General features: G+C 33.8%; 1 protein-coding gene across 2 annotated transcripts in view; it reads right to left on the bottom strand.

Moving 5' to 3' along the window:
* The window catches only part of LOC126844662 (cell adhesion molecule Dscam2-like), a 152,844-nt gene that overhangs the window by 94,435 nt on the left and 35,929 nt on the right, over positions 1 to 22,480 (bottom strand). For both annotated transcript variants that reach the window (XM_050583017.1, XM_050583018.1), the window contains exon 3: positions 5,395 to 5,718. In XM_050583017.1, coding sequence (XP_050438974.1) covers positions 5,395 to 5,718 — 324 coding nt within the window. The remainder of the gene's footprint in view (positions 1 to 5,394; positions 5,719 to 22,480) is intronic.

The following is a 22,480-nucleotide window of genomic DNA, read 5'->3' as shown; positions in this document are numbered from 1 at the left end:
GGATTCAGCAGTCGATAAATGAGATATTCATAGCCATGACTCAGTCAACAAATTAAGTTTTAAATAGAGTTGTGCTACTATATAGTTATAAATATTTTGCTCAATGAAAATCGTTTTCTTGGTGTTCATTTAGATGTTTTATATTTATTACAATTTTGTATGACTTTAGTTTTTGGATTTACGGGTCAAACGTGTGAGATGAAAGTCGAACTTTAAATTATGCTACATTGATAAGTAATAATTGGAGCTTTTAAAATGATCCTATTATTATTACATAGATGTTCCGTTTGGTACATGAATATAAATACCGACATCCGATTTGGACTTTCTTTGGTAGCAGCCTTTTAATAATATATTGTTTATATTTTATATGATTTATACTTCTGTCTTATTTTGTTGGCCTATTTTATGATAAAATATGCTGATTTCAACGTTTCTGAGAGCACATCGATTTAGGAGCTTTGTATAATTTACAGTTATTTAAAAATAATGATTTTATAATATAAATATTATACTTGCATTGCGAAAACTGTACTACCGAAAAATTATAAACAAGGAAAGTTCATTAAAACAAATTAATTGTTTCAATCAAATAGTAGGGTTTAATTGCAAATGGAATTACCTGTAGTCATCATCATCATCATGCAGCTAACAGGCTATGAAGGCCCAACGCTGCCATCATCAGACGGTTTTTTAACGAATTCGCTATGTAATATAATTTAAAATATAGACGGTTTCTTCTTCTTGATGAGTTTTTTGTTCGATGGCGTGTTATTCAAATCATATTATTATCTTAGTGTTTGACTGGTTAGTTCAGAGATTGTTCATTAACATGCTTGATTTTTTTGTTTTACATTTTGCTCGTTCAGGATTTTACGTCTGATTCTGATAAGTCGTTTTAATTGGATCTCTGGAATTGATTTTTTTGAACTGCTTGTAAATATTTCTGAGAATAATGTTTGGGAAAAAGCAATATTTCCATATTATAATGAGTTGTACTCTACACATTGGTAATTATTGAGTTATTATGACTGACAATTCTATAACGATGGTTTTATCTATCTGTCTTTTCTGTGGAGTAAAACAAGTTTTTTCTAACAGTTACTATTGAGCAATCTACAAAAAAAAAAACAGCTACCTTTTTCTTTTCAAACTTCATAGACCACAAAAGTAAGTCACCGGCAATATAAAATTCACGAGACCCATTGTAAGTTGCGACCCAAAATTAAATGAATAATTTATACAGATAAATTGCACCGTAACTGTACGAACTGTGTTTGTTTTTTTTTCTCTCTGTGGACATGCTTTTACAAATAAGAAGAAATAGAACTAACTGCAAATGTATTACAGTGTGTAGTGTATTATAAGTCTTTGGACGAAATGTATTAATGTTATGGAGACTGTGTTTTATTTTTCTATTCAATTCAGAGGAGGAAACATTTTATAATAACATACACTCGAGGTACTCTCCTGACTTCCTTCCAATGCTATTACCATTTCAATCATCGTTTAAATTTTAGGAAAACTATACAATATGTTTAACTATTGAGTTAATGTTTTACGGCAATAGATCTATAATTATTTTACCGTATTGCAGTTACCTTCGATCGTTTTAACAGGCGTGGCATACCTACACAGGGAAAATGGACACCAACTCCGAAGTGATGTAAATCAACAGTGCGTTTAATGGTTGTGGTCACAGACTATATTTGCTTATAGTTATCGAACCAAAAGTCGGACGGACAACAAACACAATGTACGAGGAGTAAATATATATATATATATATATAGAGAGAGAGAGAGAGAGTATAAATAGGGTCATGCGGCGTACCGTGAAAAGGATTGTTTGGGGCCATGATCGCTTAACTTGATAAATAGCTACGATTTACACGCCGTTTTGTGTTTGCATACATTTAATCTATATAGGTAATAATACCGCTACCGGTAGTGTAATTACATTCGGTTGCCCGGTATGGTAATAATTATCATATTAAGACGTTTGGATTTACACGTTAAATTAATGTTGCTCGGAAATCGAGTCCATATCGCCCCCGAGGCCGGGCAATTAGTCGCAACAAACGAAACGGTGTATAAGCAATAATTATTGTTTTCATCAAACGTCTCTAAGAATAAACCATCTATGTTTGCTCACTCGTTTGGGGTTACAGAAAACAGATAGGTACAGAAGAGATAAAAATACAACTAATAAAATATGGACCCTAGCACAAGGGAAAAATTAGACAAAGGATCGTCGGGTAGAAGCCGCTGAACGAGGCTGAGATTGTCTGCGCTCTGAGAAGAAAAAAACAACTTTAATTAAATAGGGTGTGTTACGAAAGCGGAAATAGCATCACGGTGTAATCCACAATTAGCTCGTGCAATATAAGACATAAAAATAATTTATATCAATTATAACGGTAATTACTACAGTCGTGGCGTTTAGGACCCAATACAGATACGTTTCCCATGTGGTTTGTGAAATTTTAGATTTTGTTCATCGTTAAATGTAGCCCAGACAAAAACTGGTACACTATCACGCCTGAGCTTTTCAGAAACGTTACGGGTCGTACATTTATGTTTTCACTGTTCACTATCGTCCCGGTTATCCTGAACATGATGACCTGGAAGATTTTACACACATATAGCTGGTAATATATAATATTATTCGCAGTATTGCACACAGACCGCGTATTTGTACACAGGAATTGGGTCGTTTCTCTCCCCGGCGGGATTGTGTAAGTTGTGATGTGACGGATAAATCCTCGTTGGCGACCACCGTGACCACCCTATGACATTATGCTCTTGCGGGGTCGATACCAGGCTCAGACCGTGTTCGGTATTAAAATACGGTTTCGGGATTACCGAGTGGAATATTATTGTAATAATATTCACCGCGTGTTTGGGGGCGATGCGAAATACTCTTCTTGACACTTTAATAACTACAATAATGTCGGAGGAATCGCATCGCCGAATTCCTCAAAAGGGTCTTATGAGACACGCTGTAGTCATACTTTCACAATGACGGTGTACGGTTGTCCTAGAAAACCCGACGGTATAAGTAGCAACAGCTAAGTTTATCCCTCGGTTCAGGCCTATGTATTATGTCAAAGGATTGTCAATGTTGTATAGTGTATACACACACGTGAATGCGATTTAACGGGGCCCGGGCAAAGGAACGAAAGTAATAAGTTCTACATGAATTACCCCCGTTAATATGATATTATTGCTACTGTATTGACATTTAAGGTATTCAATAAAATATTTCGTGCCGAAACTATACTTCTATACAAGTTAGCGCGGTAATAAACGATCTGCTGGTTTCTATGTAAATCAATTGAAATCGTCTGAGCAGCAATAATAGTTTATTGCAGTGTAGCTATACAAAATTAATAAGGACCGAGCAAACTTATTGAACTGGTCCTTTTGAACAAATATACCATTCTCGGTAAAACGTTACGTGGCATTATATTCGCCCGCTTATTATTATTGTTATTATTTGTTTTTTGTTTTTTTTTTAAAGTCTTTTCAATTTTGCCGTGGAAAAGTCTCCATTTTATCAATTTAAAAACGCTTGTACAATATTACAAATTCTTCAATAGCATTTTTCATTTTGCTTCACACTTGAGTTCCGATACACGTTTCTTTGATTTTCTACTTGCTATATTAATGTCGAAATTCAATTGACCATTCAGTCGTAGTAAAATGCCAAATATTACAAATTCCATGGACAATGTAAAGCGTATGCCCCAAATTGGCTGGGAGTTGGTATTGTAGTCTTAGCGGTAGCGGATAACTTTGTTTAAAAGTATAAGGTTTAGGAATGGAAAAATGGATGGCATTTTATATTATGTTATAATACGTTTGAAGAAGGCGCGCTACTTTCGTGATGCTATTTCTTGTCGTTATTTTGTGTCGTTTTGGAGCAGGAAGGCCAAGGCTAAAGCATATTCCATGCAAATACAATGTGCTCTAGAAAAACGGTCACTGAAACGGATTGTTGTCGCAGTTTTGACGATGTGGATTATTGGAATTTCTCTTGTATACGTTTCAAATCAAATGTCAGTGAACGCCGTCTCGTTCTGTTCGGTTTTGTATTGTTTTCTTTATATTCTCCTCCCGTAAGTCGTCCTCCTTCACTACAAAAGTCAACTCGGATACTCGTTTCCAGCACTTTTGGTTTGACAGCAAAAATAAAAATGAATATATAAATAAAATTTTGAAAACGGTTTTGTGAACGAGTTCACCGGCGGTGCCTTGAATAGAGGGTCGGCATATGATGTGCCAAAATAGAAAATGGAAAACAATAATTTTCTGGTGTTTTCCCGAACATGTTTTTATTTTGTTTTTTGCACGAAAGCGGGGTTTTCCTTTTTTATGACGATAATAAAAAACAGTATAAAAAAAAGAGGATCGGAACACGATGAGCGAAATGTATACGAATAAAATGTATGGGACAAATGCCACGCCGGGCCAAAGGTTCGACGGTTGCGGTGTTTCTCATGAATTAGTCAGCACGTGTTAACCGTGGTTCAATAAGTTTTTCCGTCTCATTAACCGACAGACTTGGTACTCGCCAATACTAGCACGAGAGTGACATATATTATATATATATATTAAGCTGGGTTAAATTCGACCATCTCTACGAAGGCTAAAAAGGGCAAGTACTTCCGGACACTTTCGAAAGTTTATAATAGTGTAGATATCCTCCGGATATCGGCTTACCGTTATAAAGTATATATTTAAAGTACTCGAGTATTTAAAGCAGATATTTAATGTAAATTAGTTTTTGAATTTTAAGTAGGTATATTGTATAAACGTTTGACTAAACCGTATTATTGCCAAACTACTCGCGTTGGTAAAATATTGCGAGCATTAGAGCTGATATGAAATTTTCGGGTAACCAGATTAACCTGTCCGTCGAAGATTTTACAGTCTTAAACCTTAAAATATACGAATTTCGTATGATGAATTAGATAATAAAAATATTGCTCTGGTTTTCTCCATTTTACAGAAAAACATTGAATCATGGAAATGTTTTTCGGTCACCCTCATCAACGGCTAGTGTTCATGTTCACACCCCCAGTCCTAAAACATATCCATATTAATAATCTCTTAGTCGGTGTCTCTGACCACAAATATTTTTTCACTGACAGCTTATCAGTAATCACTTGTTACTTATCACTATGCTCTCATCTCCATAGACATGCTTAGTACCTAGATAGCAATCTATGCAATTATTATGATGATTATAGCAGGTCTAGAACATGGCCGTCTCATTTTTGTTTACATTGAAACTGTCCTCTCTGATTTCATTTATTTTGCGTTGTCGGGTACATTTGGTTTCTACGATTTCACTGGTATACCTACTTATAACAATAGTATTACAACACTTACCGGCTCTGACAAAAACGGAACGAGACACTATGGTGCCGGCTCGACTGTGGGCCACGCATCGATATGCAGCAGAGTGTATGTCCGGTGAATACAGATCTTCGGCAAACGGTAAGAATATCAGCGTGCCGTTGCCTTCCACGCGAACAACGTCCGGTACATCCGCTACGGTCTTCCCGTCGGCGACAGTTTGCCATCTGACCAGAGGCTGAGGCGTTCCTTCGGCTGCGCATTCGATTCGAGCACCAGTGGCGTTGGAAAAGAAAACCGATACGGGTGGTTCAACTGTGAAACGAGGTCCTTGTTCTTCAGTGCCAAATCCACAAACTGTAAATAGAAAAAACATCTTGTTAACGAAAACAAAAAAAAAATAAGGTTTAATAGATCAAACCAAATCGATGAAACCGTTAAACTATTTTTATGTGTTTATTCGATATACCCACTGGAAGTATGCTCATATCAATGGTGTGCCGTTTTACCTGCAGTCTAGAAATACTGTATTGTAATAATATCAGCTATTCATGAAAACATATTTCTTATCGAGTGCGAAAAAATTATAAATACAGCGAGAATAAAACAAAAAATTATATAATACATTTATACTGCTATAATAATATAATAGTATTTTAACGTTTAAACTACATACAGACGTGAACCGGATGCATCTGTGTAGCGAAATCGTATACACAGAGAGCCGTGCAAAATAAATATACATTACTACTATTTGAAGTGTAACCGACGGCTCAGCTGGCGTTTAATAAAGTTAGTACAAAGTATAATTGTATCATTTAACTGTCGAGTGACATTTTCAAAATTGTGCTTAATTCCAAACGCCCACGTTGAGTAAGGAAATTTCAACATAATAATATACAGACAAACTTGAGACGAAGATTATTAAAACAAATATTAACATAAACGTGACTAATATTTTATACACGACGCTAATAAATGAAGTTAGCGTTTCTCGAAACAAATAAAAAAGACTTTGCAGCACTTATCCGACGATTCGCAACAGTTGTGTTGAACTTTTTAATAACGACAAACACGAATATGTGCATTACGAATTAACATTTTAAACATTCCAAAAGGCTTTTAAAATAACACACACAGTTCAGGGCCAATTAAACTTTCTCACATCGCACTGCGTCGGGCGAAAGATTTTTAATATTATAAGCCAACACGGGCTTAACAACAGTATGTTTCTTCAGGCGTTAAGAGTTTTAACTTCTTAATTGGGCGTGCAGCTGAGTAAGGTACATAATAAACAAAATATATAAATTCTTGTCGCCGTTCGTGTTTAGTTCTTAGAAAGATTTCCTTCTTTAATACCTACTCGGGCGTTTCGTTCGGTTTATTTCAATTCGCTTGTCCAGAGTAAACGAACGCACACAGAACGTAGGTATACGCCTTAAGCTTCTTATATTATACTTGTGTTTTTTCGCAGACAGTTGATTCGAGAACGGTGTTTTATTGTCGGAAATAAAACCACGTTCAAATAAACTCCAAGGCGATTCGCACGCACGTCGTGTATTACAATCCGATAAGTCCCTAAGAAAACATTGCCGTGCAACGCCCAGGCAGGTATCGGGACAACCGTCTTGGTGCCTTTTAATTACCCGTTTAAGACGATGGGGGGCCGGTTAATTCCTTATTATTTGGCTTTCCGGTAATAATACATGCAACCGTACCCGGCCAAAGGGTTTTAAATTTCGCTCTGAGGCTTGATAGGAGAAAACGCCCAGTGGTGGTACTCCGGCGTGATTAGTTATATTTGCTAGATATTACATTAGGTGGAGGAAGATGGTGGTAGCTTGCTCGCAGCCTTCCTTGCATACACGAGTCTTTGTTATATAAACAAAGATTAGTGTATCAATACCACCACCCGGCGCCATACGAATAAATAAATAAATTACATTAGGTTAAGGTCTTAGGAAGTCTCTCGGCCAACTGCTGGGGAGGTTGGGAGTAAATAGAAAATAGTATTTTTTTTTTTTAATCGTTTACACTAAAATAGTAGATAATGCCAGTATACATCTCATATTTTATTTCGGATATAACACACAACAAAGAACAGAGTAAGAAACAAATAAAAAGCAAATATCCAATAGCAAAATATTATTTCAATACCATTATAGGTAATGGATTAAATTTATTAGAAATAAAATCACATTTATGGACCATGACAATATAAGAGTGTTTAAAAAATGGGCAATTGATACTTTTCGAGAGAAAAAATAAGTCTAATGAAAACTCACAAATATATTGAGTTAACAGGTTTATATAACCTAACAAAGGTTTATATGCTGGCCAATACGCTTAATATGTAGACATGTATTTAAACGGCTTGTTGATACCTACCCATTACTGTTATTACATCTGTATGAACCGTTTCAGTGCAAAACACAATATTTGTACACAGTATATTTACTAGATTTTGCTGTCGTGTCTATAATAAAACATTTCTTACAACTAATTACAATGCTGTACTCGACTGTTGTTGTGTTGTTAGTCGTTTATTCGATTATTTTGGGGACAACGTGTCAGTCAATACTAAATGAAGACAGTTTGAACAACGATGAGAACCCCGGATTAATCGATATGAAAAGCCATTTGCACAGTGTGGATCTGCTTGCAAGTGGGCAAAATCAAGAGTCCTCTCATGGACCCTGATTTTTGCAGCGAGTCGAAGTCAAAACCCGAAGTCGGCAAAACAAATAATATACTACTTTCCAACTGGCATCCGAGAAAAACGTATCTCCGGGAAAATGAGTCCGTAAAGATGTTAATTGCCGTTGTGGTTCTGCTGGTGCTATTATTACTACTACTGTACTTGTGCTGCTGCTACTTGCCACTATTGTACTTCTGTTGCTGCTCCTTTCTACTACTGTACTTCAGCTGAAGCTACTTACAACTATTGTAATTCTGCCGCTGATAATATCGATAATTTCAATTTTTATTATAATTTATCTTGTTATTAAACCAAGACCAAAATTTCCATTAGTTAATCTAAAAATAATCTAATTGTATTTATTATGTATAGTTTATTTTTGGTAGTCCCTACAACGTGAGGAACAACGTGAGGGCATTTATTTGGAAATACCCGAGCGGGAATCGTGGTTGATTCTGGTATGTTTCCTACACGACCGTAGAATTTGCACCAATCAATCCTCTCCCAAAAAACATATGTCTAATAAAAGCGATGAGTAACTGTCAGCAAAATATAAACGTGTTCCCGAATAATTTGTCAAGAAAAAAAAAAATTGGTAATATTAGAAAGATCAATCGATACCACTGCTTTGACTATGAGAATGTAGGCAATTCAAATAATATGCAAGTTAGATTAAAGACGGATAGCATAATGAATCACCGCAAACGCGACTAGAATAATAATGATTTATTTGGATTTTTCAAAAATATATACCAGAAATTACGTTCATTATACAAACAAACAAAAATATCTTCGAAAAGTGAAACATTGGTATATTTACCTATAATAATTTATATTTATTTTGCTTACCGTTGGATTTCGTTTTGGAAAGATCGGTTTTAAACCAGAACGATAATTTAACATTTTCATCTCCAATATAAATAATAGAAAATCCGATTTGTTTTTTAGCTTACCGGTTCTCTCTTTCTCTCTCTCTCTCTCTCTCTCTTTCTCTTACTCCGATTGTCTATTCTGGTATTTATCTCTAAAAAAAACCCACACACACAACCACGGTAGCCGCAAGACGGAGTTAAATCCGCGGTGACAGAACACTATTTCCATCCGAAAGCAATTTAAATAAGCCGTTTTCTTTAACTAAATGCAAAAACTAAAGTTAACGCCATGATAAATCTCGAGCGCGTTATGAAATAAAAAAAAAAGTGAAATAATAAAAAGGTCAGAGGCAGCCATTTTGCGGTCATTTCAACTGCCATCCACCAAACTGATAACGTCGACGGAAAACGGAAAAACGCGTTACCCGAGTACTTGCATAAGCCATAAATTTTGAAATATGGCCGAAATGGTTTTTTTTTTAACACTATAATAGTCGGTGCATTATTCTACACGCTTCGGTATAAATCATCATAGTGTAATAATTATGTAATGTTTTCTCCTACCTGGCTGAGCAGGTTTTGTTTTTACTTTTGAGACTGTCAAATTTTGTGTAAGCGATTGAGACTGTAAAATATGATTATGAAAGAAAACGACGGTTCGTTTACTTTGTTCATTGTGTTCGCCACCGCCGGCAGTGTAATAACAATATGACGATTTTAACTGATTAAAGTTGATCTGTGAATAAAAAAAATGATTACTCGACGATTGCCAAGCGTTCAATTTTTTTTTTTAGCAATAATATTATATTTTAATTAAAGAACAAAATTCGTGTACTTCCAGGCATGTCCGAACTGACAACTGATTATTGATAATATTTTTATTTTAATTTAATTTTTTTTTTTTTTATACAATTGGTTTAATTTTTAATTGAATCATATTTCAACTGACACTTGAATAAGAGAGAAAACCAGAATAATAAAACGTATAACTATACTGTAGTACCATGTATATTTTACTTTCTGAGAATAACGAACACATTTTCTACAAACCCGTCTGCGGTATTCTTATGGCTTAAAGTATAGAACGGCGTTTTTTCTTTTTAAAAAAATATAATATATATATATATATATATATATATATATATATATTTATTTACATGTACTTAAATATATTATATTATATCATTATTATTATTAATAATAACGAGAAACGGCGTTATTGCTATTAAATCGAGCATGAAATATAATTTCGTTTGATATAATATAATATTATTTTTTTATCGGCCAACCGACCCAAGTATCTTAATTTCTGGCCGCATTAGGTATAGCGTTATTATGAGAAGATGAAAATCTCACACAATCTCAAAACGGATGACTAGTGAAGCGAAGCGATGGTTTGAAAAAGATGCAATAATGGCGTTTGAAATGATTAATGCCACGTCGTTTTTTTCTTAGCGAGCGGCCGTCAATTTGCCGGTACTTGGTATTTCATATTGTTATAACAGCTATAAGGCAGTCGACAAATTCTTCCCCCGAGGCTTTTGTTTTTCCGAATCGAATATTAAAATGCAAAATACCCAACGGCTATCAATCACTACTTCCCGTTATTATATTTACTAGGGTATAGGTGTTGGCTGTGGCTGTGGCTGAGAAAAAAAAAACGCTGCCTAGAAATTTCACGTAGGTACACGCCATCGACGTTAAGACGGGATTTGTGTTGTATAATAATGAATGTTTGTTTTGGTGACACCCAAACATGACTTATAGAAACCACCACGAGTACTGCAGTCGATAATCTTATACTACATACAAGTTATACAATGTAAGATAAAAATAGGTACCTTGTTCGGTTAATTGTCTAAATTCTGCGTCCGCATCCTGAACGTCATATAGACATGAACTGAATCGGCTAACGAATAGCTGATAAGTTGGTTGGATAACGCTTTTTTATTTTAATGAACCAAATAAATATGTCTAGCTAGGTATATGTAATGAGATTCTAATCTGTAGATTTCTGTATTCACATGAAATAAGCGTTCGGGATTTTTTTTTTAAAGGGAACTCTACTGATAAGAAAATTTTCGACTGAATTTGACCAGAATCTTTTATTGTCTTACACAGCCAAACCTCTAATAGCCGAATTACTATGACTTTTAGGATTATGTGCAATTGGTCTTCATATATTTACTCGAAGTAATTCGTGTTAGGTTAAATGTTCGGCTAAATAATTTCACTAGTCAATAAAAAAATTGTTTAATACAGCTGGTTTATTATTTTTTTTTTTTTGTACTGAACATTATATAATATCCATTAAATCATCCATAAATTAGAGTTTTATTTTATGCTCGATTTTTTTTTTGACGTTGAAGTATTTAAGTAATTAGAAATGTTTCATGAACGATTTCGCTGAATTATTTCAATATGTTATACATCTTGAAATTTCCTCCTTAGAGACTTTCAAGTTATTATCTATGTGTGTTTAACGGTAATGCGGTGTGTGTGTTAATCGTTAATTGAAAGCGCGTCGAAAACACGATTCCAGCATAAGAACACACTTTTAACACACCAGCAATAATCATATTATACATCTACTCCTTATGTTTTTGTTCTCTGTTGGTATAGTGTTAATTTATTTTCCACCCCAGAAACTGTATTGTACTTTTCGCCCAACACCAAAGTCAAATGTCGTGTCATTCGCCAAAGTCAATATGCTCTGGATCCCTGATCAGCATTTCTGTTTTTGCTAGAGTGTTGTTTAAGTAGCAATCCACAAATAGTATTGTCCCAATGTAAACCTTAATAGTGTTATTTTATTCCGGCAACATCTTCCCGTGGAAAATATACACTTTATTATTTCAGAGAAGTAGTTTGGGATTCGTTTTCCATTATATTAGGTTTGTTGCAGAAATCAAGTTCGAACACGTTCAATAACATTTTTACTCAAATGGACTTTACTCGGATGTAGATACATAGTATAAAGTGTAATGTTATTGATAAAATGTCGAAGTTGCGTGGCTTAAGATTTATTTAGATTTACCGTAAAGTCTGTCTTACATGAGTTTACATATCTTAGGACACTTGAGTTTTAAAATTTTGTTTTTTCTAAACAATCTACTAGATAATAAAAACTACAAATATAAGAGAAGCATTATTATTTATCTTTGTTTAATTGTTAAAATATTTTAAATTATTATTAAAATTTAACAAAAAAAAACTTGTATTTCGCATAATTTATGTGCTTTTAAGCACAGAAAAACTGAACCGCTGCGTTCAGGTTTTCCACATGTTTTCAAGTGTTTTCCTTGATTTTACAAATATTTTTATTCACAATATGCTAAACGTAGGAAAAATTATGTGCATATCAAACATCCGGCAAATGCTCAGGGTAAAAAACACATGACGTGCCACAAAACGCTTTTATTGTATTTTAATATAGATATTATAAGACTGCGTGGATCGAGTGACGACCGATTACCATAATATTATACAAAACGGTCGAGTCTTAGAACCTAATCTCGACTACCTATAATGATATTTATACTCCCATCGGACGACACAAACTCCCTTGACGAAGAGTAATATACACGATTATAACATTTTTTTTATTGTCACTTCTAAAAAAATACCGAAACTATAAGATTCACATACTATATCCTAAAATGTTGTAATTACATACATAATTTATATTAAATAAAACAAATTGTTGAATCTATCTTATAGGAACATGTTATATGTGGACGCATTTTAAATCTTACAATAAATTTAAAAAATTTTCAATTTTATAAGGGGTTTATTGTAAATTGTTGTTGTTGACCGATATCAAAAGGTATCTTATACTAAGAAATGAAATATTCGATAAAAATTCTGAACGATTTCACTGCGTTATTTCGTCGATGACCCGAAAGTTAGTATACCGTTTTTTGTGTTAGTTATAAAAAAAAATATGAAAAAGTGTTTTCGTTTTGATGGCTATGGTCTCGGATATATATTTGTGTCGGATAGAGTTTTCTTAGCACTTTGTATTAGATATACAGAATAGGTATATGCTGTGTTTTACAGTATTGCAAGAGACAAATATCCGTTTTATTTGAATGCTTTTACCGAGAACAATCAGCGGTCTCAAGGAAAGTGAAAACCAAATGAAACATAATATATGTACCATATACATATATATATCGAGTTACATGCAATTGTGTATCTGAGAACTTAGTCGGTTGTTTTTGTGGCGCCCAATAACCGAATATATAAGGCTTCTTCGATTACGGCGTTAACTGGGATTTCCGTTTATAACATTTCTCCCCTCAATTTTCATCTCATATATACCTTTCCTTGTTTCGGTTTTCTTAGCCTGCGAAGGAAACGTTGTAATCCAATGAAATACGAAATAAATTGCAAATTGAATTCTTCATATTGCACGTTTACTCTGTTCACAATAAAACGCAACTAAGTAACTTTTCAACGTACCAGAATTAAAATTTTCAATAGATCTTTTGATTGAAAAGTAAAAATTACCAAGTAACGAATATTTATTTGATGTACATAAAAAAAAAAACATAATACATAATAAAAGAGAGTAGGACTGACGAACAGACCTTATATTACCTCACTAACTGTAAAGCTATCGAAAGGCAAGTGTGCTGAACGGCAGACTGTAGTTTGAAACCGGATATTACTTTGCCGTTACTAAAGTTTGCGGAGTGAAGTATATATTATGTGCTTAAGCATGTGTTCCTTAATAAGCTTCTCTCCAGTGTGTTTGTTTATTAGAGTATGATCCTTACAAATAACAATACAGGTTATGCGAGTAATGCGAATGAACTATAATGTGATGTAAATTCTCATTAAATAATCGTATAGAATACCGTCAATATATGTTACACTTCCAAAGGTGTAACTTGATTTTAAAATGTATTTGTCTTTTGTTTTATTTTACAAGTGTAAAATCAGTTAAGCATTTATCAGAATGCCATACAAAAATACATCATAACAAATAATGTAAACTTTGTTTTAAATTTGTTACTTTATTATTCTGTAGTGTTATTATAAGACAGGCGACCAGAGTTTTATGGTTTTCAGTAAAAAATAGATGACATATTGTATACATAACACAGTGTGCCGCTCATTTACCGGCATAGAGTTCTGAGCAGTGAACTGAAATCCCTGGTTCAATCCTAGATCTTCTATTAAATTACTGAGATTTAAAATTAAATATATTTCTCCAATTTTGTAACGATAAGGACTTGACAGACAATATGTTTGGGCGAAAGTGAATTTAAAACGAATAATGTTCACAAAAATCACATTAAACATTAGAAGCACCGCGGTCGAGAAACCGAGACGAGCGGACGATCAGTGATTTATAAAATAGAGTTGCAATCATCGACCATCATACGAATAGGCTAGAAAGAAACCAGCGACGCATTCAGTATGGTCACAACAACCAGACCGTCAGCGCAAACTAAACACCAGAATACATTTGTGAGTATGTTTTAAAAGCAATAAGTTAAATGTTTTTTTATTATTATTTTTAAAGTAGACGGGTCACGGGAGACTCGATAGTTATAAATAAAAAAAACATTTACTGCGGTAAACAAAGAACACTGTCTTGATCGCGGTTTCCGTTTATCTTTCTCGACTTCCGGTTAATGTAAGTACAATATGTGCTAGAGTTAGTGAAACGCGTCATTCAATCGCGTTCAAGCAAATCACGTGCACGGGGTCAAGTTAATCGTTGGAGTTTTTGATATGTATGTAGGTATAAAACGATTGCGACTGATCTGTAAAACTAAAATCCTCCCCTTTTTTCTTGTCCTTGCCGAGATTGAGCCCGTTTGAAATGTACAAAAGTTTCCGGGGTCGGCGGTTAAGTATATTACAACAATTGTCCGCATTACTATTTACTATACAGCCGGCGGCGTACGATTGCGGTTTAAAAGTTTTTCGCCAATTGAATTCGTTTATCGGTAACCCAGACGGTTCACCGGCATAAGTATTTTCGGTAAATTAAAAGCTAATATAATCCTCGGGACGCGCGCGTTGAACTTTCAAATCCTCTTCCGACCGTTGTTATTTCTTTTGCCATCCAGGTATATTCTTTATACCGTTCTTACTGTGTTCTTGCACTTTGGCTGATCATTTTTTCATTTTATAAAACGCTTAGACACGACAGCTATGTAACCGTTTGTACACCGTCGACCACCACAATGCGAAATAAGTAGTACACTACAAAAACAATACAAGATAAAACTAAAATGAAACAACAATGAATTAGTAATACCTTACTTATACTATAGGCCATAGGAACACGCCGCGAGAGAGAACCTGTAGTTTTTTAATTCCTGAAACCAGCTGATAGGAGGGGGGAAACAAATTGTATTTCACGTGGTATGCGTACAGCGTTCGTGGCCAAGCATACACAGCTCTGTGCTTAAGGAAAACCTTTCCAAACGCAGTAAACCATTGTAAGCCAAGCCAAGTTAATTTACCGAAAACGAAACAATGGCCGCAATTAAAAACGTCTAAAGTTAATAATGATCATAATAATAACTCGAGAATAATAATTATAAATAAAAATTAGTAGTCTTCGTTTAAATTCGGCAACGACAACACGTTCATCGATTATAACCTTCTCTGCGGATTAAAATGTTTCCCAGACGCTATTATCGATCCAGTTCTTCGAAATAATTTGCTTAAATACATGACTCGTCTGCGAAGAATGAAGAACACAATAATTCTACAAGAAGCATATTTTACTAGTTATTTGATTCATCTAATAAGCCCTACACTATAGTTTTCTCTTAAAATAGTTGCAATTTTTTAGTTAAATATAATACATATGTTTATGTTGTATTACAATATTAGAATATTTTTTCTATTTTGGTATATTCTAGAGTTTTATCAACTTAAGTAGTAATGTATAATATAATATTCAATGGACTTTTTAAATTAAGAAAAATTTACTGGTCCTATACGTTAGTAGGCATATTTTAGATGGCCCTATATTTTTTGGGAAATCCCAAAGTTTTGATTAAATAAAATTCAGTTAATTGATATTATGATAGACCTTGTAGGACCAGAAATTAGAACATTATAGCGAACATGACAAATAATATTGTCTTGTTTGGCTTTTGCGCCAGCTGGTATATGTAATCCAAACGCGATTATAGTAATCTAACCGATTTCCACTGCCGTCTGATCAACTAGTCAAAATATTTATTTGATCATATTATGCTTGGCCTCCAAAGATCTATCACCAGAACGTGACTAAACCAACGTGTGAAGACTGTGTCGTTTGTAAAATAGGCCAGCTGAGGGGAGAAGTTGTACTTATCCGGTCCCTCGGCGAAGGATTAGGTATACGAGTACAGTGTACTTAAGGGGGGGGGGGGTAGACGAATGCTTTTCTTTTTTCCAAAAATTGAACGACGGCGACCAGGCGACAATTTTACGACGTCCATGTCTCATTGGAGACGCTGTTCCTTTTACGACCGTTCTGCGGGGAATTGAAAAACGTGTAGTAAACCCATTTGCAGAAAAAAAAAATTCGTCTCCCGAGAGAACATGTAGGAGAGGTGAAGTGTAGCAGCAATGATAATGACAGAGTGCCGGGTAAACCTACTCCGGCGGCGACCGTCAGAGGAGGGTATATATAATAATAATAATAAAGTAATATACCGTTATTAGGTGGAGAATAATAAGTTGGCGGGTACGACAAAGTCTTTTCGATTTTCGATAAAAAAAATAAACGCGGCACCCGAGTGTTTTACGATCCTCGGCCTGCCCGTGTAGTCTTCAACAAATATTGTTACCACTTACTGAAGTAAAAAAAAACAAAACTCAGTTTTGGGGTGATAATTTGACAGATGAGTTTAGCCACCACTAGGTCGGAAGATGAATTCATAACGATTTGACTACAAAACATAAATCTGCTTATATGATTCTAATCAAAGGTTAATTAAAAAAATAGTGGCCTATTTATGGGGAGGATATGGGGTATATCATTCCACCCTTTGACCATTTTTTTTTGTAGTTAAGATTTCCGTATTTCTCCATATAATATTACATTTAGCTATATCTGTTTTCTAACTATTCTAAAAAAGCCAAGGGGATCTATCCCCATACCCCTCCCTCCATTATAAATAGGCCACCGTAGAAATCACATAATTAGTTAATTTCTGATAAAAAAAGTTGCTGTAAGTCCCATAGGTTACCACGTGGCATAAAACATGCACATCAAGGCTTTTTTTTTAATGTAATCTTACTTTTTCTCAAAATGAAAGATAATCATTTTCAAGAAATCACATTTTGATTTTATTAAAACTATCCAAAATTATCGTCGGTTTTATAGCGTTTTATGATCAAACGAAATCTACAGGTTTTTGTTTCTACCGTATTTAACACATAATACAATTTCATTGTTTGATCGGTTAGTAACGTCTGGGGAATGAATTCAAATGCAACATTTCAGACTATGTATGCAATGTACATAAAACAAAAGTTGTGCCGTGCATTTTTCATTGGGTTAGGACTATTTTTTGAATATTATATTCGATTGCTTATGGTCGATACCGGTACGCAATCAACGGTAGCAAGTCAACCGTAGCACGAATGAAAAGCACAGAAAAGGCAATTTCAACGGGAATACAGGTGATTTACAAACGACATCTTTGCAGTTAGGTGTGCGTTACATGAACTTCATACTTTGGGTTGGATAATTTGCGTCTGGAACTAGTATTCGAGAACGGTACAATTATTGTAGAAACGTCGGTGCACGACCTCGTGGAGATTACAGAATGGTCTAGTACATATAATGAATTATAGATAAACACTGTTATGGAAAAACGTATGAACCGCTCCATACCATAGACCTATAAATCTTTATAGGTCTATGCTCCATACACAACAACAGAAGGTATAGGTAGCAAAATGTCAAAACGTTTTTTATCTGTATAATCAAATATATCATTATGTTACTTAAATCGTGGAAGCACATAGCAGATAAAAGAGAACAACACATTTGTATAAGGTAGGTAAATGCGCTAAAAGTGTAAAAAGTAAAACGCGTAGCTTGTAATAATATTAATTTAGTTGGGTACTAGCTGAAATTTGAGAAGGTGTTGTTTATACAATGATGTGTTTTTTAGCCTGGATGCGGAACTGAGGACATATTGTTTTACAAATGTGTTTTTTTTTAATGTCTTAAGAAAAAACACTTTAAAACAAAAACTAAAAACGGCGAAAGTAACAAACGCAATTTTTATTAAATGTTTGTATATTTGTGTTTTTGTGTCAACAGTAAAATAATATGTTTTAAATAAACATTAAAAAAAAACCAATATACTTTAGTATATTGGTTTTTTTAGATCTGCAAGACAATAACATCACTCTGCAGCTTTGTAGACTATTGCAAAAACAATATTTATCAACCGAGTATTTCTAAGATATTGGTCTTCTTTAACATAACATATTAAATTGATAAAGTAAGTTTGACTTATAAAGTTATTGCCAATTCATGGTGGTGCTCATGATATGATATTTTTATTTCATCAAAGTACACTATACATTACTGTCTGTAAATGTTATAAACTCAAGTTCGTATATATCTATTAGTTCCGGAAAGTGCATAAAATCACTCGAATTCTAGAGAGGAAAACTTGGACCAGGGCCTCGGGTATTTTTTTTTAGAAAATGGTACCGCTATCGCGGATAATGGAGCAATCTGTCATTGTTTACCGTCATCGGATACAAACGGACACGGTCAGCGTCGACGTTTCCAAACTCTCATCAATATTGGTTTGCCCTATCATGGAGTTAAATAATGATCTTACGGCAAAACTTTTCTGCACCAACGAAACAATTCCAATTTGTGTCAGCACAATCACAAAGGACAATGTGTATGTCTATATATAGTACTGTGTCTAATCCCGCCTTCTCCCAATCAATAGTAATCTATTCAAATTAGAAAACCCTAAAAATTCAGATCCCTATATGGTTTAATTCCAAATAATAATAGATACAAATAAATATTTTTTTTTATCTCATTTGATTAACCTGGGAAACTAACATTTTTAATTTAAAAAAAGATTCTTAAAGCTGAAATATGACACTTCAAGATCATCGTCTTGATATTAATTCACGACAATAATTATTTTACCAAGTTACGACAAAAAAATTGTACCACTAAATTATATCAAAAGAGGTATTTGATAGCCTTTTGGCTGTCAAGGTAATAATTGTACATAGATGTGCTTTTACTGTTTTTTTGTTCAAGCCAATAATAACACATTTTAATAACATATAATCTAGTTTTATTACATTTATTGAACACCTAACAAAATTAAAATATTATTATTAAATTTAATTTTTCCTGTTGAAAATACAATGTGAAATGTGCTATACCTTAAGTTGAAACAAAATAACATGACATATTTAAAGGGAATGGAAAGCGTAATTTTTTTTCCAAACAAAGACTAAAACGCAAAGTCACTTTTAGAAGTGTCTACCGAACAGATTTAAACCTTTTATTTTTTGTTATATATAGTTCAAAATATTTTCTATGGGAGCTAAAAGTCCGATTTTAGAAAAAATAGTGAAATTCACTTAAGAAAAAGAAAGTAATACGAAAGTAATTATTTATCAAATTGTCACCTTTACTCCAAAAGAAGAACTTTAAATGTATTATAACTAGAAAAACTTATTATTTTTTCGCATTAAAATTATTTGGCATATTAAAAATGGCTACTAGATCAATTTTTGTCAAATATTGCCCGCATCTTTTGCCCCTTAATAAATAGCGCTTTCCGTTTCCCTTAATGCAATTTATTAACATTTTTAAACCGGTTACAATTTCTGTATGAAAAAAAAAAATTCTTAAATGTTATCTTATCTATTTTTTTATTTTACTTAATTTTCTAGTGAGCCGTTCGCGGTGTTGAGCTTGAAAACAGAAAAAGTAGCTTTATGCGTGTTGGGCGAGTAACGATAACCGAGACTGTGTAAATGTCCTGTTATGAAATCAATGGAATAATTCATTTTGTTTGTATAAAAATCACAGAGGATCGGTATGGCAGTGTCGTCTCCAGTGCGAGGTTGATCTTCATATTCGTTCTGTAACTCCTCTTGACTGACGATAGAGTGTTTTGGGTAACAGGTACCGTCCCAATGTTTCCCCAAGGACTTAGCAAAATCTTTGATATCTTGGTAGACAATTGCGGCCTTTAATGCTGTCAGACCGTTTTGCACGTTGGCGTGTGGTTCCATAAGAAAACCGTGAATCAGCGACAGAGTGCCGTAAAACGGATTGGTGTTGTTAAGCCTGCGGTCTAATTTAATAATCTGGTCGTACGTGCGCGACAATTTGAACATGGTAAGCGCACCTTTTTTGAGACTGTCTTCGAGTTTAAGCCAACAATCTCGGGCATAATCTTGACCGTCTTCTGTCAATTCCCTGCACTCGGTCACCGTGTAGGTCGCTATCCAGAGAAAGTCGATCAATTGTTTGCCGTAACCGCATTCCATAAGTAAAATAATTATTTTCAACTTGGACACTACCCAGAGGTCGGGTAGTGTCCATAATTGATTTTTCAACAAGTCCATATGGGTGTTCCTATTGACGGGTGTATTTATTAACTTGTTGAACCACGTCATCTCGTTCCAATGCCGTGCTTGCCAAAGATAGTTGATTTGAATTAACTTGTCGCTTTTACATTTTTCTACGCATATTACCACTAACGCAAATAAAATCTTAAAGATCAAATGTTTGTCCATGGTAAATCGTTAATAATTTTTTTAATTTTTTACTTGTCAAATAGAATATAACCGACCGCCTAGTCATTAGCAAAAACTAAAATGTTTAAAATTATTATAGATATGTGTTAGATAATATGAATTGAGACGCAATAACCAACCGACACAGGCATATATCAAACAAATATATTTAAGGTCACTAAAATATATTTTTTCAAGTGACAAACTGAATTTGCTCTATTTGAACACCTGTACACGTGTCTTCGCTATTAACCTAATAAGTTTTGTCGATCGACTGTCATAATAAGTTATTTTTAACAAACAATTTATTTCAATAATATTTAATTTAAAAAAAAAATTGTATTTAAATATTTAAAATTTCAGTTTTGCAAAATTTTTTTTTAATGGTTATTAGCCAAAAAAATAGTTTATCATTTCTATTATTATTTTTCCATACTTTTTAAAAAATTTGGTGTGCAATATATATAATATAGTTTGACATATTTAACACTTTATATGTAATATCTTATTATTACATATGATATTACTCATATCATACATTTATTCATCATTATCTTTTTTTTCGACTTTTGACACACCAAAGTACCAATCGATTTCGGATCTATAGAGTTACTACTCAAGTAAATCAGTTTAGAGCAAAAACAGTTATCGTGTTTACAAGCACATAAAACCACCTCATTGTAAATCCAATACCTTCTCAGCTCCGCATCGAAGCTAAAAAAACTGTCCTTAAAACTTGCTCTACTTAGTTGGTTACATAATGTACAATAATAATTTTGTGCCTCTCAATTTGATTTATTTAACTGTTATCTGTATGTCAACCCTCTACTCTAGCTTTTGAATTTTACTTAAATTATTTAAAACGTCTCTCTAATTCTAGGTTAATTGCAAAAGTATGACTTTATTTAATAACTAGAGCACAGCTCTAGTAAATACTATATTCGTTGTTAAATTAAAGGATATTTTAAGTAATAAAAAATTAGACAAACTAATTTAGCATGATAATTTAAACAGTTCAGGCCTATCTACCTAGACGGATTAGTCTTGACCCCACTGTACCGGCTTTTATAACGAATACCTGATGAATTTATGTTTCCATTCAACATCCGAGTCAACAGGTCAGAGGCCTTTCAATCATTATATATTTATTAAAGATTATGATCATTGTAACGAGCTACTACATGGTCTTTGACTCGCATTGAGAATAAAACATCCTGAACGTCAATAAGTCCATTCGTTAAAAATAGTCTACAAAAATTGACCTTAATCTTTGCTTTCACGCCTGTTCTTTATATATTCACGGGATCATGTCGAATGGTGGACTTGAAAGGCAAACCTCGCTCGGCTAATAAATTTCATGGCGCCCAACGTGAATGGTCGAATGCGACAGCTGCCGGCCTGAGTTTTGTTTTATATGAAGTATAGTGTCTAAAAACAAGAGAGCGGGCTTACAATGGAAGTCGTCAATAACAATAAAAGCGAAAGAAAAATATATAAAACGGGATGGGCCGATTCAGCAGCTCACACATAAAGAAACGCACATGTTAGTACTAGAAATCACAAAATGAAGAATAACCGAGTTTGCCCCAATAAAGGAGGTTGTTTGAATGATATACGGCAAGGGCATGGCGACAACGGACTGTGTTAAACTATTATACATATCTGTGAGACAATAATTATTGCGATTGTAACCCGTTCATATAATATGTTATTATAATACACTGAAAACAGCTGTAAAACTAAGACATATTATTTGATGATAAACGGCAAGGGAATGGAGTTT

This window comes from Adelges cooleyi, unplaced genomic scaffold, assembly GCF_023614345.1.
Source record: "Adelges cooleyi isolate 19-005CV unplaced genomic scaffold, UGA_ACOO_1.1 ACOO_flye_CR_arks_rails_tigmint_CR_PRNA_651, whole genome shotgun sequence".
Lineage (NCBI taxonomy): Eukaryota > Metazoa > Arthropoda > Insecta > Hemiptera > Adelgidae > Adelges > Adelges cooleyi.
This window is presented reverse-complemented; position numbering and strand designations above follow the sequence as displayed.